The sequence below is a fragment of the Colletotrichum costaricense genome (genome assembly GCF_030867565.1).
Source record: "Colletotrichum costaricense strain IMI 309622 chromosome Unknown Scaffold_1.1, whole genome shotgun sequence".
In the NCBI taxonomy this organism is placed as follows: Eukaryota; Fungi; Ascomycota; class Sordariomycetes; order Glomerellales; family Glomerellaceae; genus Colletotrichum; species Colletotrichum costaricense.
This window is the reverse complement of record NW_026848230.1, coordinates 750,899-773,412: the sequence shown is the minus strand read 5'-3', so window position 1 is coordinate 773,412 and position 22,514 is coordinate 750,899. Positions and strand designations below refer to the sequence as shown.

The window sequence follows — 22,514 nt, the reverse complement described above, 5'->3', positions numbered from 1 at the left end:
AGTTAAAAGATGGCGTTGAAATCTGGGACTAGATCGCAGTTCTCGTTCACTTCGGGCAATGAGCTAGATCCATCCTGCTCAGGGTTCTCAGTAAGCTTTCGTTCCGACAGAAACATACTAGTTTAGCCTTGGTGCAATTTTCGTCCTCGAATCATAGATTAGAACTCCCAGTAGCCTCTATCAATACCGGTGATGGACTCATAATTTCGACTAGACGTATGACCCATCAACGAATCCTCTCCCATAGAGCAAAATATCCTCAAACGGATTACTCGCCCTCAAGACTCTCCTCCTAGGGCTCCCCCGATCAACGCAACTAACATATCCGGCCGAAGTCTCATTAAACCTTTGCCGCCCCCTCGCAACGACCCGGAACTCAGGCACCAGCGGACCCAACCTCTCCAGCTGTCCACCGCCCTCCCGCGATTCAACCTCCACCCCGTCCTCCCACGCCCAGAACCCGTCTTCGGCGTCACAGGGGAAATCAATAGTCAAGCGGGCCGCGACGGATGGCGGTACACAGTTGTACAGCTCGCGGAACTCGGGCAGCAGGCGACGTGTGACAGGGCAGTCGGCGTCGAGCCAGAGGTAGATGCTCTCCGCCTGGCACGATTCCTGCTCGGAGAGTATGTGCCACATGGAGGCGCCGTTGAGGTAAAGAAAATTGCCGCTGTCGTGGCGGAGGGAGATGTTGAGGCGGCGAGCTTGATGGAGGTACTTGGGACGGGGCCAGCGGAGAATGCGGTGGAGGGTTTGACCGTCGGTTATTGTTAGGGTTTTGGCTTCCATAAAGGACTCTATGCTTTCGTCGTATCTAATGGGAGCCATGATTAGTGGACTGCTCGTCGGGGCAGGGAGAGGAGGGTAAGCTCACATCCGCTTACAGGACAGGAGAAGAGACATGTAAGCTTGCTTCTTGTTCCCGTCTACTTCGCGTCCGTCTCGTATGTCCTCCCATAACCTCTCGCATTTCCAGTGATTACACCAAGAAGACGTCATCCTTTTGAACCATTTCGGGTGAGGCTGGACCTCCGCTGTGGAAGAGGACTTTTGGAAGTCTTTGGCGACCCCGATTTGACGCTCATCAGGCGCTTCATGATCTGTGATACAGGGAGAGAACAAGAGTTTCCTATTTCGTAGAAAAGCATGTCGTTCGACCCCGGCCGAGACCCAGAAATGTCTATATATCTGATGCCGGATTTCGGGGGGCAGCTGCCGAAAGAAGGTCGACTGGCCCTGGTGATGCTCTTTCCTCGGTGCATTTGAACTCGCTTGTTGCATAAACTCTTCGTCGGCGGGGTTTTCGTTCAAGTTGCTTCCATCGCAGCTGACTTCTTCCCTTATAGGTTCCTCTGCTATGGGCCGGTCCAAGGTCATACGATCCTCCTCTATAGTTTTCGTCGTGAACAGAGATGACGTTGAGAACGATGACCTGAACGATGATCTGCTGGCCAAAGATCTTCCGCTAGTACTTGACTTGTCGTCAGGCCGTGACTTTTCTCTCATTGAGGCTTTTCTGAGAACCCGCAGGCACTTCTGAGAGGCTCTATGTAAGAGACTTGGCTGATCCATAGCCTCATCAAGATTCGTAGTCTCGGTTTCGAGCGTCATCTTGGTGGTCTGGCGTACAGTATGGAGTTGAGGGATCAAGAGAGGTCGAAGAGGTATCGTCGTTTCAAGAGTCTTGATTCTCAACAAGAGAGTGTGGAGAGACGCAAGAAGAGGACGTGAGGACAGGCAAGGCAAGGGTATCTCTGGGGGGCTAAGAGGGAAGCCAGACCAGATATAGATGGGTTGTTTGCTTCGCAGTGTCTCGGATAGCTACTTGCACCCTCGAGGCAAGCCGTATGGAACCAATCAAGGCTGTGGGATGTTCAACTGACCCGGTAACTTGGTAAAGAAGCCCTCGCCTTCGCCCAACCAGAGTTGCAGTTTTGGGACTTCGAGCAAACTTGACGGGGGTTGTTACGGAGAGGGAAAAGGAACAAACACGCCTTGCACATTACCCATGGGCCATGGCACGCCCCATCTCTCCCCCTCCATAAAGAAAGATGCGCCGATTCGTACATAAAAAGCAAGGATAATCAAAGATTGCCCAGGATCTTCCTAACAAAAAGAGCCCACCCTCTGAATGCGACCGGTTCTTCCTTGTGATGGGGTTGGGCGGACTGAATGCGGCGTATGCGATAATGCGGCACATGGGGTCCATCTTGTCCCATATTGGGGAGCTCGTCTCCAAAGCCCCAAGTTCCAACAGATAGAAAAGGGAAAAAAGTTACAACCAACGAACCAACCAGCCCAACCAGATCCAAACAAAATTGGTACCCAAAGGGAGAGTCTCCGCTGTCTGCCGCACATTCGTTTCCATGTGCACACAGGGCACGTTGAGACCGCGCAGCTGCCATCTCGCTGCAGGCGCTGTCACAGCGATAGGATCGCGTACCTTGTTGACGAAAGGGGGCGAGTTGGCGCGGGATTCATTGCGGATCGCTTCCCGTGGTGAGACAAAGATCATCGGTTGTGTTCGCTTCGCCTCTCTAGTCCTTGAGACTTGACGACCGTGACAACTTGCTCAACTTGCGAACTCATGGTTGGTGTCACCGCGAAGTCGGGGGCGAGACCGTGCCCCCCTTGAAGCCCACAAATCGCGCCCACTTATAAGCCAGGTCACCTGTAGCTTCTTATGTCGAGATACTGGGCAACGGAATAGCTATGAGTCTGCAGCTATCTTCACAGCTCAGAAGGTGGCCAGTACTATCGAATCAGATGAGTGAGTGATGCTCGTCGGCGAATGTGACAATTTTGCCCGGGAATGAGGCGCCGAAACAGGCAAGAAATGTCTTGGTTCGGCCTGGGTGATCCCGCGCCTCGTGAGCATGACACAGCCGTATGTGTATATGTGTGTGTGTGTGTATATGTGTGTGTGTGTGTATGTATCTCGCGGATAGAAATCGCATGTTTTTCCGCCCTCGACATTCCTGGATCTAAGCGAGTTCAAAGGGCAACGGCCTTGCGTGCAGCTGCAACTTGGAAGCCAATACCTCTGGTGAGATCACGCCCGTTGCATGTGCAGGCTGCATGGCGTCAAGCTGTCATTGCCACCTCGCCGTTGGCACATGCGGATATAGATGTGTGAATACTCCGTGCACTGGAGTAGGTAGTTGATGATGAGCCGCCGTCAGACCGTTGAAAGGCTTGGCCCTGCCCATGGCGGCCCCGAAGGCGTTCAAGGGAATCGACTATTGGCCCGGCTCCCGTCGACAGCGTTCTTTTCTCCTCAGTATCCGTCGACTTCCCATGTCCTCTCGACGCAACCGCGTCAAGTGGACCATTCGATACAGCGTACACCCTCTGTGACCTTGGCCTCCTGAGTCCTGGGGACCTAGGCTTAGGCTGCCTTGCCCCGGGGAACTGGGGGAGGGCCGCCCGGTCGACGGGCTGCCCGATGTGGTGAAGTGCAGGGCATCGAGGCTTATCCTTGACGACAGCTCCGCCCGGCCGCGTCGACATGCGTGGAGTGCACTGGAGACCACTGGGGGCAGAAAGCGCCCAGAGGATCGAATGGGTCGAGACAGCCCAACGACCCGTGCATTGGTTTGCTGCAAGTTGGCGATGGGCGGGCCGTATTGAGTGCTTGTTGGAAGTCTGCATGTTGGAAAGGGCCAAGTCTCGGTTTATGGTTAGTCTGCCCTTCTTCAGACGGCTGAGGGCGTCGTATCGTGAAAACTGCATGGGTCGTTGAGCCACAGCTCCTCGCCGTCTCCCCGTCGTGAACATGTGTCCATCCTTTGTGTCTGGGAAAGAAAGTCCGATTGTGATCAACAGGCTGCTTGACACAGCGGTGGACTCGCATGAGGCCATTCAGGCAATATCTCTGGAGCCAGAGCGTCTAGGAAACTGCTGGCGTGACTGGGTCATGGATGCTTCATGTATGCAGGCGGGAGGTCCTTGTCTGCTAGTTGGTTGCAGCACAAGTCACATATCAGCAGGCCGTCTATCCCGAGCCCAGATCGAGCCAAGATGTGACCAGGGAAGAGCAGTGCCAGATGGCGATGGTAGCGTGACAGTCCAGGACCCTGAAAGATGCATTGCTGAGGTCGGATGAACCCCTTGAACTCTGATCCGAGGTCTCATCATGGTGCTCTCTGAATGAGACAATTCGTACGCGCAAGATGGGTCTTGTTGAGTGGCATAAGTGAGAGGTTCGAGGAAAATCCATAGAGCTATGGTGTCCCCGACCGCTGAGCCCATTGTAATGACACATTAATGGAAAGTCGGCAGGGAGGTTGAGAAGGGTGGTCAGACGTCAAGATGAAGGGATCACAAGACGCAGCGAGGAAAAGCAATGGCAGTTACACGGCATTTACAGGGTAAGTGGAAGTATTTCGTACCGTTCGGGGCGCGTTTTCCGAGCTGACCTAAGCAACACCGTTTTTGGGTCTTGTCAATTGAGTTTACCTTCCCGTCGCCTGGGACGAGCGTTATCAGGTACCGTTAGGTAACACCAGAGCCCGGGATACAGCGACCTTCAGCGCCGGGTATCGGCAGTCATAGCAAAGACGTGCTGTAACACTGGATTGCGATTGGCGACAGCCGTTACTGGTACCTTATCGACAGTTTGGGACTGACTCGGGCAATCAGATAACGATAAGACATGAGAGTTGAGGGAACGGAACACCAGACGAAAGAAAAGGCGGGGGGCAATTGGCAGCTGCAAGCACTGAAAAGCGATGCAACGAAAAGCTTGGCTGCCCAAAAGTTGCAGGCGAACGCTTCGTCCAAGCGCGCACCTCGAAGAAAAAACAAGACTAAAACAAAACACCTTGAATTCCCCCATCCCCGTCGACAAAAACAAGGGCCGACCTGAGAACGAGGCTGTGCGACTCAACTCCTTGGAACAAACTCGACAGTACTCTGAAATACACACATGCTCCTACTTCAATACACTTCATAGAGTTTACATGGCGTTGCCTCTTCCATTCGTTGGGTAAACGCTGTTTTCCTGTACCTTTTACTCAGGCCGCGCTGCGCAACGGGCGCCACTACGTCATGAAGTTCGCAAAGGAGCTCGAGCAGGACCTCGTACCAGGTGCGCGCCGCCCTTGTCTCTCTGCGAATGGCTTCTCGGCTATTCTTCTACTCTTACTGACAATTATCTCAAATAGAATGGCGCATCAAGTACCTCAACTACAAGGCCGGCAAGAAGTACGTCAAGGCCGTCTCCCGCGCCATCAATCGCGCCAACGGCAGCCCCCAAAACAATGCCAGCAAGAGTGAAAACCGCATCGCCGCCAACTTCTTCCACGGCCATTCGCCATTCAATACTCAGAAACATGGACACTCGAGAGGCGGAAATCCCGACGAGCGGACGTCGCTCCGCCACAGCCCGGCTCCGGTTGGCTCAGCACGACAAAAGCCCGCAACACCAGCACGAGCGATTCCCGTTTCCACCAGCCACGAACGTCAGGGGTTAAACAACGGTTCGACCGATTTACAGTACGGGAGCTTTGTCCATACGCCTCCGAATCATGACACTGGAGCCCCCTTGGACCGCAAGGCGACTTTTGAGCTGCCCGGGCCGGCAATGCGCGTGCCGTCGCACCAGAGTGATGCCAGCCCGCAGCCCGCTTCTGCCCAGGACGACCAGCCCACCCGCCAGGCTTTGCAGAGAAGCGCCTCCATGATTGCCGATGCCCCTCGCTCTTCTGGCCCGCCCCCGACCGAACACGAGAACACGCCTTCGTCGCTACGGCTCCCCCACTCTGCGACAATTGGATCTGCATATAATGCATCGCCGAGGGGTGGTCTCAGGCGCCTGTTCTCGAACGCGTCACCTCTGAACCGATCAGGAACGAACCCAGAGTACGGACTGCAAGGGCTGGCTATCGACCTAGTCCGGCAGAAGGAGAAGGAATTCTTTGACTTTTTGGACTCTGAGCTGGAAAAGGTGGAGGCATTCTACAAGTTGAAGGAGGACCAGGCCGGAGAACGGCTGAGTCTGCTCAAGGACCAACTGCACGAGATGAGAAACCGGCGGACCCAAGAGCTGCATGTTCAGAAGCAACAGGCAGAGATCGACTTCCTAAACGGCGGACACGGCGTCTCGGACGGTCCCCAAAAGGGCCCCCTCGGCTGGATCGATCCTGTAAAGTCCAAGATCTTCCGCCCGGGGCCAAACTCCAAAGCACTATCGAAAATGGCCCAGACCCCAGTCATGCGCCCTAAAGGCGGCGACGCAGGACGGGACTACATCCGACGACCCCACGAACATGACGTCCCGTACCGAACCGCCAAACGCAAGCTCAAGCTCGCTCTGCAGGAATTCTACCGCGGGCTCGAACTGCTCAAGTCCTATGCTCTCCTGAATCGGACTGCGTTCCGCAAACTGAACAAAAAGTACGACAAGGCTGTCAACGCCCGGCCCCAGTACCGCTACATGAACGAAAAAGTCAGCAAGTCTTGGTTCGTCAACAGTGACGCTGTGGACGGCCATATCAAGGCGGTGGAAGACCTGTATGCTCGGTACTTTGAGCGTGGCAACCACAAACTCGCGGCCGGCAAGTTGCGAAGTCTGAGCCGCAGACCGGGAGACGAATCTGGGAGTGCATTCCGCTGCGGAATCCTCCTTGGTACTGGACTGGTTTTCGCCATCCAGGGCGCCGTCTTTGGTGGCCAGCTGCTCTTTGACAAGGATCCCGAGGTACGGTCACGCACCAGCTACCTCTTGCAGATCTACGGAGGGTACTTTTTGATGCTGCTCCTGTTCTGCATGTTTTGTCTCAACTGTGCCATCTGGACGCGGAACAAGATCAACTACCCCTTTATCTTCGAATTCGATACCCGGCACAATCTCGACTGGCGGCAGCTCGCCGAGTTCCCTAGCTTGTTCACTTTCATCTTTGGGGTATTCATATGGCTCAACTTTAGCGAGTACGGGACGAACGAGGTGTATGAATACTATCCCGTGGTCCTGATTGCTATTTCCGTGTTCATCATCTTCCTCCCCGCGCCCATTTTCATGGCAAGGAGTCGAAGGTGGTTCGCGTACGCTCATGTAAGTTGTTTACCTCCTCTCTCTGCTACAGATATAATCTAATGATACATGTAGTGGCGCCTGTTGCTGGCTGGTTTGTACCCAGTCGAGTTCCGAGACTTCTTCCTCGGCGATATCTACTGTTCCTTGACATACGCCATGTGTGTAAGTTCTCATCCATCTGGCCCCCCCTTGATGTTCTCGACTGACCCTCTATCAGAACGTCGAGCTGTTCTTCTGTATATATGCCAACGCCTGGGAGAACCCAGCCCAGTGCAACTCCAGCCACTCCCGGCTGCTCGGCTTCCTAGGCGCCCTGCCTCCGATCTGGCGTTTCCTACAATGTCTGCGTCGTTACAAGGACACGAGGAACATCTTCCCTCACCTCGTCAACGGCGGCAAATACACAATGTCCATCATGGCCGCCGTCTCCCTCTCCATGTACCGCATCAACAACACCCACGGCCACCTCGCCATGTTCATAACCTTTTCCTCCATCAACGCAATCTACACATGTAAGCCCTCCTCTTCCTCATGCCATCGCCGGTCGTACGTATACTAACCAAAGCCCAGCAATCTGGGACCTCTTCATGGACTTCTCCCTCCTCCAACCCCAATCCCGGCACTGGCTCCTCCGCGACATCACGGCCCTCAAGAAACGCTGGCCCTACTACTTCATCATGGTCATCGACCCCATCCTCCGCTTCGCCTGGATCTTTTACGCAATCTTCACCCACGACACGCAACACTCCACCATCGTCTCCTTCCTCGTCGCCATGGCCGAGGTCTCCCGCCGCGGCATGTGGACTCTCTTCCGCGTCGAAAACGAACACTGCGCAAACGTCGCGCAATATAAAGCCTCCCGCGACGTTCCCCTCCCCTATCGCATCGAACCCCTCGTCGCGCCCCGGTCTTCGATTGAAAGTGACGCTGGTAAAGATGGCAAGGTACCAGAGGAAACGACCAGCGAGGCCGCAGTAGCGCCCGCTGCTTCTACCGGCGGCGGCGCTACGACCACATCAGCTACCACAACCGCCAGACCAGCGGCATCATCCGACCCCCGCGCCGAGGAATCCGGCACGCTAAGACAGAGAGTCATGTCCGGCATCACGCCCATCCAGCGCAGCTTCTCCAAAATCATTGCCGAGGCGCACAGGCAGGATTTCGAAAAGAGGAGGAAGCCCGTCGACGCGGAGACGGAGCAGCTCGAAGAGGCGGGCGGGATGGCGAGCGATGACGACGACGAAGGGTCTGCTTCTGACGATGATGAGGAGGGGATCCGGTCGGGCGGGTCGGAGGCGGATTCAATGGAGATTCGGCAGGTGAACAGTCTTGTGCGCGATCGTGGGGGACAGTCGATCCATCATAATTAGGAGTTGGTATAGGGTCTCGGCGTAGGGTCTGCTTACGGCTAAATGAGTAGATTTTGGAGCATTATTAATTCGCATTAGCATTCTTGTCAGGATAACAGGAGGAACAGAAACAGTCTTTCAGAAATGGCTGCGTGAATATTGACTCGGAACGTATCCAAAATGATGCGTCTAATTTGTGCTGGTACATATTGTATAAATCTACAAGCAATCGTAACTTTGTGCTCCTCTACGGTGACGCCCACGCAGTACGCCACGCTTGAACAACCCCACTGATACCCCCCCGCCTAACAAATATCTAGAGTACTTATATACGTTCACCTCTACTCCGTCCCATCTTGGTATAATCACGAAACAACTACTGCCACTCCGCATCAACCTTTTCAAAGAGATCCAAGAACCCCTTGAAGAACTTGACGCCCAAACCAGGGTCCAACGCACCGGTCGTGGCGCGGATGGAGTGCATACTCAACTGCGGCAATCCCGCATCGGCGGCCCTTACACCCATGGCGGAGCTGAGCATGGGTCCAACAGTGCCGCCGCTGCGGGTATCGTTGCGGATCTGGAACGTCTGCGTCGCAGACCCGCTCAGCTCGCCAACACGCTGGAGGATGGCCGTGGAGACGGCGTCAGTGGTCATGTGGCCGTTGCTGTCGCCGCAGATGGCGATACCAACGTTGAGCTTGGGGATGTGCTCGTCCAGGTACAGGCCCAGGAAGTTGGGGTTTCCTGCGTGGGTCACGTCCGCGGACAAGAGGAAGGAGGAGGCAAAGGTCTGGCCGATAACATTTGAGCCAAAAGCAACGTCGGCGTGTTCGCTCAGGGCCTCAACGGCGCGCTCGATTGTGAGAGGGAGGAAGTTGCCTCGGGCGCCCTGGCGGAGGAGGGATCCGATTTCTTCGTCGTCAAAGAGAGCCACGAGCTTGATTATGCCATCCTTAGGGTCCGAGTCGGCCGCGAGGAGACCGGTGAGGGCGGCCCAGGAGCAAACCTTGTCGTCGATGCGGCCGCCAAAGATGAATTCGCGGTCGAGGCCACCCGTCTGCGCGGGCTGGGAGTCGTAGAGCTCGAGTTCCCAGTTTACGATTTCGGTAGGGGAGGCGAGGCCAAGCTCCTTGGAGACGAGCTTGACGAGCTTGGGGGGCTGGGTGTTGACGAAGGCGCCCTTGGGGCCGAGGGGTTCGACCGGGGTGGCGGAGGCAGCGTCCGGGTCGGAAGAGTCGAGGCCGATGATGGGGACGGCCTGGGTCTCCGGGTTGTTTTGGCCCATCATGCCGACGCCGAAGTGGGGTGCGAGGGTGGGGATGCGGGCGATGGGCCAGTCGAGGCGGACGAGCTTGGTAGACGTCTTGTTGGTCTCGGGATCGCGGACGATAACACGGCCACCGATGGAGAGGTCGCGGTCCCACCAGGTCTGGTTGAGAGCGCCGGCGTAAGGGGCAACGCCGAGCTGATGATACCCGGCACGGGTGGGCTTGGAGCTGACAGGCTTGAGCTTTGCGGTGAGGGCGTCAATGTGGCCGGCGATCATGGCGACGCCGTTGCCGGGCTTGTAGGACTCGCCGACGGAGAAGGCGATAAGGGCAGAACCATTGCGGGTGGTCCAGTATTTGCCTCCGGGCTGGACCTTGGAGGCCCAGCTTTCGCGGGCGGGAAGCTCAGTAAATCCTGCAGCAGCGAGCTTGTCCTTGAAGTAGGAGACGGCGTGGAAGATTGTGGGGTTCTCGGACAGGAAGTCGACAAAGGGCTGGGTGTAGGCCTCTGGTTTACTGGCGGCAACGGCGCAGAGCTTGCAGGCGGCCGGGTTGGCGGCGCGAACGGTCTGGCGGACCTCGCTGTAGCGGAGGGTGTTCCAGCAGGACTCGCAGACGGGGTTCTGGGAGGCTGGACGACCGTTCATGTCGGCGAGGAGGAAGTGCTTCGAAGCCGGGCCGGGGGCGAGGGTGGTGGTAGTGGAGGCGGACATGGAGGGCGCGGGAGATTGAGAGCGCGAGAGAGCTTCGGCGTGCTCCATTGCTTGGAGGCGGAGAGAGAGGGAAGAGACGCGGGAGCGAAGGGAGTCGGGAGTGTGCTTGGTCATGGCGGGCGAAGCGTGGAGAGGATGTGTTGCTTGAACGGTGGCGTTTGAGTTGGTGATAAGGAAGCGGTTCATTGACCCTCAATGCGATGCACGCTGCCTGAGGATTGGAATGGGTGAGGTTGCGCGATGCTGTGAAAGATAGATGCGTGGTTGATGTTGTAGAGAGTAGAAGAATCAAGTCAGACAGACGAGGTGACAAGGTAGAAAGAGGCGGAGTGGGAATCGTAGAGGTTGGCCGTTGAAGACACCTCAGCTGGAGCTTCCCGTCCGAGTCGGTCACAGGCACAACACGGCAGGCGCAGGAACGAGAGGCACGGGGCAGCTGGAACCGAGCGGATCTGCGACCCGCCGGAAGCTTCGATTGGCTCCGGCGAATGAGCCAACGCCGATACGGGCCGACATGTCTGGGGTTTTTGTCTTATCGCCCGCGGTTTCTTACCTAAGCAGGCAGAAGAGGTGCTTATCGCACAGCGTTGGATCCGTTGCCATGGGGCCCAGTGAGGGGGCACGGGGCAGAGCTTGGCCATTTCAAGCAGGTCACTGTGCCGCAGCAGGCGGGTAATATGATTAGCTAAGCCACGATAATGACCCTGCGCAATTTGGGTTACAATGGCGTCATTGGACTTCAAGTTCGCAAGGTGATGTACCTTTACGCAGTACTTCAAGGTGGGCAATCATGATCGCCCTCGCTTTCAGTCACTGAAGCTTCATTGATTTGTCTTGAACTAGGGTACCTTACATCACGTAAACGCCTGACTCGTAGAGGTGCTATACCTCGCGTGGAAACAATTGATTGTATGCATTCTGAACAAGTAGCCATCCACAACTACTGATATCATTAGCAATCGCAAGGTGGATGTTTTTTTACTTGTTTCGTAATCCCTTGCTCGTCTTCTTCTCTTGAATGGGTCCCTCCATCTCAAGTCCGTATGGGACAAGGGGAAAGCCATCATCTAGAGGCCAGATAGTATCCGAGCAGCGTGTTAACTGCACCTACTCCAGAAATGATCCCGCTATCCAATGAAGCACTGGTTGATGACAAAGTTCATGCTAAAGTAAGGTACCTATGTAGGTCCTTGGATACTTCCACGTAACCTTTGTCAGACAACTTGTATAGCGTGAACAGTAACGCTTAGAGCTGTTGGCATCAGGATGGACATTGATAATCCGGCCCGGCGCCATAGGCCCGGGAGGAATACGAGCCAAGGAAAGGTGTCGGAGGCGATTGGCTCAATCGCGCTGGGAAATGCGGGCGGGGGCACCGGAGGCCGGGCGGAGAAGCGGGGCGCGTGGGTATCTCCGGATCGGCCCCTCTGCAGTGCTACTCTTCCTCCGCTTGCACTAACCCGCACTCGTATTCCAAGACGGTCCCTCACGAAGTTCCTTCTAGAAGTCTTTTTACGGGCATGGACGATGAGCTCTTGACGTTCATTCACCTAGACTATACCAGCGGCAGTCATCTCTTACACACCCTACCTTGGAAAGGGTACACACACATACCAAATTCAAACATGATACGTCCCCATTTCCGAATCGGGCAACCCGTAGGAGCTTCGAACCACCAACCCCATTTCCCCGCCACGCTAATAGCTTGCAGGGGCGCTGCGTGTAAGATTCTTGTGATACCTCCGATATTTCCGTACAGAGGGGATCGACGGGTGAGAGAAAGCCACCAAACGCTCGTGGCTTTGTTCGTTTTCCAATCTGACGAACACAACCCCCCCTCGTTTCCTCATTATGGAAGTCTCACTGCTGATAGCTTTGGACGGTGTGAAAACTGTAAGGGCATAGTAGTCCCTTGGACTAGACTACGTGTCTTGCTAGGAAACGATAAAAGGGGCTGCCGTCTCCGGCTCTTGAAGATTCCGAGGACAGACTTACACGAAACTCAACCACAGTTGAAAGCTTTCCTACTCACCATACAAACTTACACAGTTTCAAACTTCCAGAGTCCCATTAGCGACAATGACGACAAAGACAAAGCAGCGAACCCGCGTCCCAGTCCGCACCCTCCCCTCCCACATCCCCGCAGTCCCTCCCCTCGAAGGCGAAGAAAATATCAACGCCGCAAAGGAAGCAGCTTCCTTCCTCAACATCTTCTCCTCCGCCATCCGCGAGGGCGATTGGGACGCCTTTGGGAACCTTTTTGCCGAAAAGTGCTTCTGGAGAGACCACTTGACTCTCACCTTTGACAAGCGAACGATCCATACACGGGACGATGTCGTTGCAGCGTGGAAGACTCTCTCCAAAACACGTCGGCCCTTGGCCTTCTCGAGTGAAAAGGACAAGGACATGGATATGGACGCCGTATGGGCGCGTCTGGGCCCCGTGTTCGCGACGCTAGACGTGCCGTTCAGTTTCCGTACCGAGGCGCCGGCGTCAAAGTGCATCGGCCTCGCCAAACTCATCCCCGGGCCGGATAACAAAGGCTGGCAGATCTGCGTCCTGACAACAGCCGTAGTCGAACTCGACGAGAAACCCTTTGGCACTCTCCCCCGAACAAGCCCATCCCTAATCGAGCCCTCTCAGCGCGGCAACCCCCACGCACAAGGTCTCCCCCGCCTCGACGGCAACGCAGTCCTGGACGCCGTCGTCGTAGGCGGAAGCTGCACCGGTATCGCCAACGCAGTCCAGCTCGACGCCGCGGGCGCAAACGTAGCCGTCTTCGACGCCGAGCCTCAGGCGGGCGGGAACTGGTCGACGAAGCGGTACGAGAACGTCACGCTCCACCACCCCGCTTTCATGATACAGCTGCCGCGGTTCCCGGTGCCCGAGGGGTATCCCAAATATCTCAAGGGTACGGATCTCACGCGGTACTTTTCGTCGGCGGTTGAGGAGCTCGGGTTGCCTTTCTTCGGCGGGGTTGCTGTGACGAAGAACACCTGGAGCGAAGAGGAGAAGGTCTGGACGGTGGAGGTCAGGGACGTGAAGACGGGGGAGGAGATGACGCTCAAGGCGAAGAATCTACTCCTTGCCAACGGCTTCCTCGTCGGCAACGATAACCCCCGCGTCCCGAAGCTGAAAGGCACGGAACTCTTCACGGGACCGGTGCAGCATACGTCAGAGTACCGCAACCCGGCAGACTACAAAGGCAAGCGCGTCCTCATAGTCGGGGTAGGTAACTCGGCGCACGATGTCGCAGGCAACCTCGCTTCAGACCCGGACGTCAAAAGCGTTACGATCCTCCAGCGCAGCCCGACGGTGCTCCTCGACTTCGCGACGGTGGCGCCGATCCTTATGATGCGGTACCAGGGCGACATACCTGTCGACACGGCGGATTTCCTGCAGGAGTCGCTGCCGGTCGGGATGATGCGTGACATGGCGCGCGGGGCGATCGGGATGGCGATCGCGGGGGCGGAGGATAGGAGTCTGGCGCTCGAGGGGCTGGGGTACGCTGTTGAGCGGGATACGTGTTTGATGACCAAGGTGTTTGAGGAGCGAGGCAGCTCGTTCTACGTTGACCAGCCGGGGACGTTTGATCTCGTGTTTGGGGGGCGGATTCAGATTGCGAGGGGCGATGCTGTTGGGTTCGTGGAGGAGGGTGTCGTGGTGAGGGATAGGGAGACGGGGAACGAGAGTGTTGTTGAGGCGGATGGGGTGGTGCTGGCGACTGGGTATGAGGTTGTGGATTTGCCTGCCAGGTGGAAGAGGAGTGGGTTCGTTGACGAAGAGACGGCGGGCAAGTTGGTGAATGTGAGTGCTTTTGGGGTGGATGAGGAGGGCGAGGTTCCTGGGCTTACAACGTTTTCTGGCCGTGAGTATCTTTGCTTCTCTTTCTGGTGTTGGTGTCAAAAGATCACGGTGCTAACTTGAGTTTGAACAGATTCGAATCTCTACTTTGCGGGCATGGCCATTTCTCAGTGCCGAACCAGCGTAAGTCCTCACTCACGGAGGAACACTAGCGATTTGATGATCTTGGCTGACTTTGTTATTTGTAGTCCAGATACACGGCCGTTCAGGTGCTAGCTGATATCATTGGACAATTTCCGGAGAGATATAATCGCAGCTACTTGAAGTGAGGCTCAGCGCTCAATTCTGCGGCTTCTGACCGACGGAGAATATCCCTAGAACATGAGAAATCCCGGGATTTGCGATGGTGCTGTATGCGATATTGTCAATAGAATCATTGATGAAACTTTACTCACAGTTGTGAATTTGAGATGTGATATGAAGGCCACTTGGGGGCCAGAGTTGGGCAGACTTTATTGTTAAGCAACAACTTCCCCTCACCTTGTGACTGGTTCAAACGTGTCAACCTTTCACCTCACTACACTCTGGTTTTGGGAGTCAGTTTGCAAGCCTACACTCCAGAAACATCAAGGAAAATGGCTGCAAAATCGCTGCCAAAAGTCGAGCGGACGACCATCGCGGGGTCGATCGAGATACCCCGCATCCTAAACGGCCTCTGGCAACTCGCCGGCGGGCACGACCAGGATATTAACGTCGCGGCAGCAGCAGACGCGATGAAGCCCTTGTACGACATGCATCCTCAAATTCAACTGTACGGAAGCTTACTGACATCCTTTGGCAGAATCCAAGCTGGCCTCGATGGCTTCGACATGGCAGACCACTACGGCCCCGCAGAGCTCGTCATCGGCCACCACAACCACAACGACAACTACACTTTACCCCCCATCACGGCCTTTACAAAATGGTGTCCCGCTGAGACAGGCGACAAGTCCTTCAAGACAGCAGAGGCAGCCGTCGATCTCGCCCTCACAAGAATGGGCCAGAAGCAGATCGCGCTGATGCAGTACCATATTTGGGACTACACCGACGACACATACCTCTACAACCTATCTCACCTGCGCACCCTCCAACAACGGGGCAAAGTTGCACATATAGGACTCACCAACGTCGACGCGGCGCATTTAGAGCTTCTCCTTCACTCTGGCCACGAAATCGCCACGAACCAGGTCTCGTGCTCCGTTATCGATCGCCGGTTGACGAGGGGCCGGATGGCTGGGGTTTGTGAGCGGCACGGGGTTGGTGTCTTGACGTATGGGACATTACTTGGAGGCTTTCTGAGTGAGAAGTGGGTTGGCAAGCCGGAGCCTAAGGATGACGGGCAGGGGATGAATTGGAGTCTGAGAAAGTATCTTCGCTTCATACACGCCGCGGGAGGCTGGGACGCCTTTCAGCGTGCTTTGAGCGCCGTTGCCGATATCGCGAAGAAGCATGGCGTTTCTGTTGCGGCGGTGGCGGTGAGGTGGGTGCTTGATATACCTGTCGTGAAAGCAGTCATCATCGGGGGGAGGTTGACTTCCGAGAGCGGGAAGTACGCCGAGGCGAACCTCGCGGCGTTTGGGTTCTCACTGGATGAAGAAGACAGGAGAAAGATTGAGGCTGCGCAGGAAGGGTTGGAGGATATACCGGGTGATTGCGGTGACGAGTACAGGAGGCCACCGTTCTTGACGGCTTCGGGGGATTTGAGCCATCATCACCTTCCGAGGAAGAGCGAGCTGGACGAGGTGGAAAAGGCTATTGCTAGGGGGGAGAGGGTTGAACTCCGCTCTGGCGGGAAGTGGGAGCCCGTTGCTGGGTACTCGCGTGCCGTGAGATTTGGGAGCGTGATACGGGTGTCTGGGACGACGGCGAACCCGCCACCTGAGCTCCAGCCTGGGCTTGCTGCGGTGGTTGGAGGAGTTTCTGCTCGGGCTCAGGCGGTGGCAGCGCTGGATATTATCGAAGGAAGCCTTAAGCGGTTGGGAGGGAGCATGGCGGATGTGGTGCGGACGAGGGTGATGCTCCGGCGGGAAGAGGATGTTTTGGAGGTATCAGAGGCCCATGGATGGGCTTTCAAGTGTCATGGGATTCGGCCGGCTAACACTACGATCACGGCTGGGCTGATTGGGGATGAGGTGCTTGTGGAAATCGAAGTTGAGGCGGAGGTGGGTAGTGGCAAGTCTGTCTTGGTGATTGGAGAGGATCGTAGAGCTCTTTGAGAATGCCTACAAGATATCCGTCCACGTACGGTTTATACTTCACAGGATGATCGTATTGGCACACCTTACTAATGGTCACTAGCCGGAGCCATTCTTGTGTCAAAAATGACTTATACAAACATGATAGAAGGTCAAGAATCAAAAAATGAAAGGGACGAGACTCGAACTCGCGCGGGTTGCCCCACCAGGAAACAGATGTTAAGCTGACCTTAACCTGGCGCCATAACCAACTCGGCCACCCTTCCGTACGATGATCAGGTGATCTTGGATGCTAGACAGACAAAAATCAGGAGACGAGAATCATTCCTGAAATCTGTAATGGTCCACGTTTGTGCGCAGATCTTCGAGTGCCCGCGTAAAGAAAAGAAGCCGCCGACTGGCCGTGGCGGGGCAAAGCCGAAGAAAAAAAGAAAATTTCGACGGGGCTGAGTGGGTCCTCGTCCGGACCGAAGCGAGAAGCCAATGAGACCAATGCCCTGGGTACGTACACAAAGGGGGGGCGGGTCGGGGGTCGGAGGCTGCAGGGACCGACGATGACGTTCGTTCCCTGTCACCTTCGCTTTCTCTCTTTTTCTCGTCAGTCTTCCTTTTCGCAGTCCACTTTGATTGAATGAATGGACCATCGGCCAATTCAATTCGACAATTGAGAGGACTACTAGTTCGAGAATGCGATCGATACAGACCAAATTCAACATGCCAGGTCTTCAAAAGAGTCTGGGCTGCTTCGGCCGTCAATCACGCACCTCGGCCACCAAGGAACCTCCCTGTTCCCCGCCGTGATGGAGTCTTAAGGTGGTCGCATCTTTTTTTGGGTATGGGAACCAAACTGATCGCGATTGAGATAGCGATAAGACGTTGGCGATTTTTAAACGACGAGACGTTTAAGTCCAGCGAGTCTATGCGCTCCTAAGAAGCTTGAGAGTAATACCTGACCGAGATTAATAAGAACCCAACGTTCATGCGCCGCCCCAAAAGGAACCACACACGCCACAACACGTCAATCGCGGATAGCAACTAGAGCACCGCCAAGAAATATTCTTCATTCGATGGATACATAGACTCTTCGGGAAAAGGAACCGGAGCCGCCGTTACTCACGTCCCACTCGTTCCTACGTGCCTTGATCATCTCGGTCTCGGGATGGCCGCAAATGGGAAGAAGCTTCGTCCACAGAGTACACACTACACAGTATGCAGAGAGCAGCAGCGCGATGAACCAACGCCAGAGCTTTTTCCAGCTTCGCCTCATTTCCGTCTGCTAATCCGTTTTGGCTGACCGAGGCAAGAAATTTCTGGCGCACAAAGCTCCAGCTCGCACGACTCAACACACCTGTGGTATCCGTACCTTACCTAAAGTACGAACAGATGGATGACGTTTCCCCCTCGGGCAAGTGGCCACAAGACCATCTCGGTCCAGAGTGCGTGATTGGCTCCAGAGAGACGAAAGCAGCCTTTTTGTCGAGTTTCTCTGCTTTGCTAGTTGCCTTTCTCCACTGGCCTCTTCCTAGAGGTTCAAGGGAGGGGGTGTTCGTGCCGTCTCTCATATTCAAAAGGAGGTCTGTCCGCTGTCTGACTTGTTAGCTCACACTTACCTTGGAAGTTGAAATGACTTCTGCAACTTTTCTGCAAGGAACATTACGGCATTGAAATCAACAACAGACAAGTTTTGGAGCACCAGCTTACCAAGGACCTTGTTGACTTTGGAGTGAGGCTGGCTGCCAACAGGGAACACTGCTCCGAGCTAATTGTCATCGGGTTTCGAAATCCCATCGGGACACTGCGCTTCTGTCGACTAATTCGCTCTGCTTCCGCTCTCCCACCTTGCTTGACTTTCAATCCTTTGGCTGCCACGGCCATAAGTTCCAACTTTTTATTCGTCGCCTCGTTACAGATACATCGTCTAGTGCTTGCTTAGCTGCAAAAACTCAATACACGACGGAATACATTAGTGCTATACAAGCTCCCGCCGGATATTGCCGAAGCTTCATCTGTTTCCGACGAAGTACGGCTACAGCAATCCCATCTCGATCGATCCCTAAAGAATACGCCGGTTCCCACCCCTATTATAATATCCCTGCTATCGGCCTGCTGTTCGTACACGCTGTCAACGGTCTAGACGAATACATCTGAGCACCTCAGCTGACGACGGCTTGCATTGATCACCGCATTGAAAGACGGGACCAACTTGCATCGACGGAAACATTGGTTTAAAACACCATCGCGACACACGCATATCCGACCGCGAAAAGCTTGTAAGAGCTTGCAAGAGGGCACACAGCAACACAGGAACACAGGACCAGCAATAACTTTGTCGGACTCAACGTGAAACTCTCTTCTCTTTCAACCCTTGAACGAACCACTCACCCCGCCGGCGCAATCCCATACGTATGAATACCTTGGTTCTTCACCTAATTACGAATACCCCCGGACTCGATCCCGTGATTTTTCCCCCCTCCCTGCGTCCTAATTCCTCCCAACGTCGGCTTGCGCTTCGATTTATCCCTTGCGTTCACCCACACCTCAGACCGACAGCTCAACGCGCAGAGTGCAACATAACGCACCGCAACGCAACCCAGCGCAAAGCAATCACCATAGCGACAGTCGCATCTCGAAAAGTAATAACCAGAAACACAGAAAGACGACACCGCAACAGTCATGTCGCCTGCCGCGCAAGCGCCACCGACGGCCGCCGAAAAGGTCGCGTCCTTCTTCTCCCGCATGAGTCCCGTGCCGTCCTTCCCCGACTACACCGGCCCGCACAAGGTCGGCACCGTCGACATTGAGATCCCCGTCTCCGAGTTGGAGTCGCCCAGTCCGACCCCCTACAGCGCAACAGACATCCACACCGTCCAGTGCCGCGTCTTCTACCCCGCGGTTCCCGATTCCAACGGCAAGCGCATCAACTGGCTGCCGTCGCCCCAACGGCAACATGTCTCTGCCTACACCCAGTTCATTGGCATCCGGCCCATGCTCGCAGACATTGTCTCGTATGTACCCCCTCTTCCTCGAATGCTCCTCTAGTGCCTGCGCAAAAGGTGCTGTACTGACTTGTGCCTACAGATTCCTCCCGCGACATCTGCACTATACCACCATTCCCGTTCACAAGAACGCCGAGATCCTCGATCCAGACACCCCGAACCGACGATGGCCGACAATGATCTTCTCCCACGGCCTCGGCGGCAACCGGAACACATACTCCCACCTGGCAGGCTCCCTCGCCTCCCACGGCATCGTCGTCATCTGCCCCGAACACCGCGACGGCAGCGCCGTGGCTTCCTTTGTCCGCATCCCCGGTAAACAGGACCAGTACTTCATGCGCGACACCCGCCGCGTGATTCCCTACGTCCGCATAGATCACGACGCCCGCCCCGAAATCTACGAAGCCCGTGAAGATCAGTTGCGGATCCGTCTCTGGGAGCTCGGCATGATCCATATGGTCACCCTCAACATGGACCTCGGCCTCGCAATGTCCAACCTCAACAAGTCCACGCCCAGCTTGACCCAGTTCAAGAACAAGCTCCACGTCCATGAGCCGGGCTGCATCATCTTCGGCGGCCACAGCTTCGGCTCCGCCTCCATTGTCCAGCTTCTTAAGACGACCTACTACGCCGAGTCCTCCGCCCTCGCACACGTCCAGAAACCCCTCTTCACACCGCGACCGGACTCGGCCCTATGCAGGCAAATCACACCAAAGAACGTCACCATGCTCCTCGACATGTGGTGCTTCCCGCTCCTCGCCCCGGGATCCGCAGACCTCTTCAATCTGCCCCTCCCAGCCTACGCAAACACGTCCACCGCGCCGGGCGGCAACGCCATCCTGGCCGTCGAGTCCGACGCGTTCTACAAATGGACAGACCACCTCCATGTTACCGCCCGCGTCCTCTCGCCGCAACCCTCAGCGTCGGTGATCACGCCACAAATCTTCCGCCGCAGCGGCGTCAGCCTGCCCGAGCCAAACTTCTTCTACGTCCGCTCCTCTGCGCATCTATCTCAGTCCGACTTCGGTATCCTCTTCCCCTGGCTCACCAAAAAGATCTTCAACTCGGAGGAGCCGGAGCGCGCCCTGCGCCTGAACCTGCGCGCGCAACTGCAGCTCATGCGCGCAAACGGCGTCCCCGTGGCGCGGACATGGATAGGTGACCTCGTCGACGGCACGGGGTCCGGGAAGCTGGGTATCTCTACAGACGAGGACGGCGATAACGGGCCCGATGATGGTGTCATGGACGATAAAGTCATCTTTGAACGTTGCGAGGGCAAAGTGCAGTACTGGAACTGGATCGACGTCATTGGCATGGGCCAACCTGACGAAGAAGAGGAGGAGGCGCCACCGCCGGCCGACGGCTCGACGGTAGCCACTGCTACGACAGCGGCAAATGGTGGTGGTAGCGGGTCGGGTGTGAACGCGCAGATTGCGGGGGTGGAGCAGACGGATCGCGATATGGAGGATGAGTTGGAGCCGCTTCAGGCTGTTGCGAGCGCGGCGCAGATTGCGGCGAGGTCATAACTTCGTGTGCGCTTGTGAGCAATGACTAGGGAGAAGGAGACCTCGGTACGAGGTGGTGAGTTGTATAAACCACACGGGGTCCAACGATTGACTGCATCACGAGAGTATTATTGTTGTATTTTTAGGAGATTAGCGTAATTAGCATCCTGTGCGTCTGGAAGAGCACCTGCAGATATCACGATTAGAATAGTATATATATCTCGTTTCTCGAAGATGTTAGTTTGTAAAGGTGGAATTGCACGTGTGTTGCGAAGCAGATGAAATGCACGAGGAATTCGTGTAAGTCTACTGCAGCCCGGAGGTTGTCCAATTCACTAGCTCGTCTTCACATGTCTTCAAATCCCATCTACTACCAATCTTGGATCATTTCTCCGCAATTGGAAGATCCGATGAGGCTTGTTCTACTTAATTACCTATGACGGGACCATCCGCGTTGGTAAGTAAGGTGGTAAGGTACTGTAGGTGTGGTTTGTGTCCCACGCTGTGGCCCTCGGCTTGTAAGTCATACACGTCATCAAAGATGAAGGCGTCAAAGACCGCGCGACGCCATGGCTGGCATTCTGTCATCCTGCAACGGCCTCGTCTGCTGGTAGGAGAGTAGTTTAAAACGGAGCTGGTTTCCCTGTTGCTAGAATTCGATATCTCTACTTATCGATAGAGACGATTAGATTACAGAAATAGACAAAATGGCTCCCGTAAGTTGCTCACTCTCAAGCACATCCCCGGCTTGCACTTGGTCCACGTTTCAACGTACCTACATACCAACACCACCTCACCAGCAGCAAAAACAGCCCGAACGCCTCAAACACGTCGCCGCAAAGGCGAACTCCTCCAACCCATCACAACTAGGCGATCCCGTCTCCCTCAAGGCCGAAGTCTCCAAGCTCTCGCCGACGGAAGGTGACCTCGGCGCGGCAGCGGACTCGAAACCGCGCTCCGGTACGCAGTCCAAGGGCAGCAGCGGTGACGGTGGTCCCACAGGCGCGAAGAATTCGGATGGATCGCCCGTTCAGGACTACGACAAAAGACGGTTGAAGGACGTTGCTAAGGAGGACCTCGAGAGCGGAAACCCGTCGCAGCTGGGGGATCCCGTTAGTCTCAAGGCCGAGGTTACGAAGAAGGATCCGGCGCCGGGGAGGGCTGATGGGCAGAGGGTTGAGAAATCTAAGCTGTGATGGGTTTCGTGGTATTGTAGCAATTGATTATGATTCGGTCATCTGTGGCGTTTTTGGTCGTTTTCAGTGTTCGTTTCTCTTCACTTAATCAGTGACTTGGGGATAGGCTCAAAGCCTGGCCGCGCTGGAGCCGGCCATATGAGGCTATGTTCTCTTCGCCCGATATTCCCGTTACCTTTGTAATCAAGAGAAATATATTGCCGCACAGTAAAAGGGTTGACTTCTCTAACTAGCTCCGGGCTGGCCAAGCCACTTTCTCCTGAGTTCATGATAAACATCTCGTAGGGTAGGCCTCGAGCTAGCACGCCACCCACCGCCAACCAAGACAGGCGCTCACGCCGATTTGGCTCCCTTCCAACACATGTCCTCCTCTCTGAGTCTCTACCGAAATCTCAGTTGCCCACCTAGTA

At 55.5% G+C, this 22,514-nt stretch overlaps 8 protein-coding genes across 8 annotated transcripts; 5 read left to right on the top strand and 3 right to left on the bottom strand.

The window, feature by feature from the left end:
- Positions 1–210: 210 nt before the first annotated feature.
- CCOS01_00285 (uncharacterized protein) lies at positions 211–828 on the bottom strand (the record flags this gene model as incomplete). Its single annotated transcript, XM_060448482.1, has 1 exon — positions 211–828. The coding sequence occupies one exon, from the start codon at positions 826–828 to the stop codon at positions 211–213; it is 618 nt and encodes a 205-aa protein (XP_060319920.1).
- Positions 829–3,084: 2,256 nt separating this feature from the next.
- CCOS01_00284 (uncharacterized protein) lies at positions 3,085–3,777 on the bottom strand (the record flags this gene model as incomplete). Its single annotated transcript, XM_060448481.1, has 1 exon — positions 3,085–3,777. The coding sequence occupies one exon, from the start codon at positions 3,775–3,777 to the stop codon at positions 3,085–3,087; it is 693 nt and encodes a 230-aa protein (XP_060319919.1).
- A 1,272-nt stretch (positions 3,778–5,049) lies between these two features.
- CCOS01_00283 (EXS family protein) lies at positions 5,050–8,406 on the top strand (the record flags this gene model as incomplete). Its single annotated transcript, XM_060448480.1, has 5 exons — positions 5,050–5,089; positions 5,166–7,054; positions 7,109–7,198; positions 7,254–7,548; positions 7,607–8,406. The coding sequence occupies 5 exons, from the start codon at positions 5,050–5,052 to the stop codon at positions 8,404–8,406; spliced, it is 3,114 nt and encodes a 1,037-aa protein (XP_060319918.1).
- A 355-nt stretch (positions 8,407–8,761) lies between these two features.
- On the bottom strand, positions 8,762–10,555 carry CCOS01_00282 (aminopeptidase I zinc metalloprotease; the record flags this gene model as incomplete). Its single annotated transcript, XM_060448479.1, has 1 exon — positions 8,762–10,555. The coding sequence occupies one exon, from the start codon at positions 10,553–10,555 to the stop codon at positions 8,762–8,764; it is 1,794 nt and encodes a 597-aa protein (XP_060319917.1).
- A 1,893-nt stretch (positions 10,556–12,448) lies between these two features.
- CCOS01_00281 (uncharacterized protein) lies at positions 12,449–14,502 on the top strand (the record flags this gene model as incomplete). Its single annotated transcript, XM_060448478.1, has 3 exons — positions 12,449–14,237; positions 14,307–14,356; positions 14,422–14,502. The coding sequence occupies 3 exons, from the start codon at positions 12,449–12,451 to the stop codon at positions 14,500–14,502; spliced, it is 1,920 nt and encodes a 639-aa protein (XP_060319916.1).
- Positions 14,503–14,808: 306 nt separating this feature from the next.
- On the top strand, positions 14,809–16,428 carry CCOS01_00280 (endoribonuclease L-PSP; the record flags this gene model as incomplete). The annotated part of the gene is made up of 1 exon (XM_060448477.1): positions 14,809–16,428. The coding sequence occupies one exon, from the start codon at positions 14,809–14,811 to the stop codon at positions 16,426–16,428; it is 1,620 nt and encodes a 539-aa protein (XP_060319915.1).
- Positions 16,429–19,080: 2,652 nt separating this feature from the next.
- Positions 19,081–20,929, top strand: CCOS01_00279 (platelet-activating factor acetylhydrolase; the record flags this gene model as incomplete). Its single annotated transcript, XM_060448476.1, has 2 exons — positions 19,081–19,412; positions 19,486–20,929. 2 exons carry the CDS (start codon positions 19,081–19,083, stop codon positions 20,927–20,929), a joined length of 1,776 nt encoding a protein of 591 aa, XP_060319914.1.
- A 686-nt stretch (positions 20,930–21,615) lies between these two features.
- Positions 21,616–22,104, top strand: CCOS01_00278 (uncharacterized protein; the record flags this gene model as incomplete). Its single annotated transcript, XM_060448475.1, has 2 exons — positions 21,616–21,624; positions 21,709–22,104. The coding sequence occupies 2 exons, from the start codon at positions 21,616–21,618 to the stop codon at positions 22,102–22,104; spliced, it is 405 nt and encodes a 134-aa protein (XP_060319913.1).
- Positions 22,105–22,514: the final 410 nt, after the last annotated feature.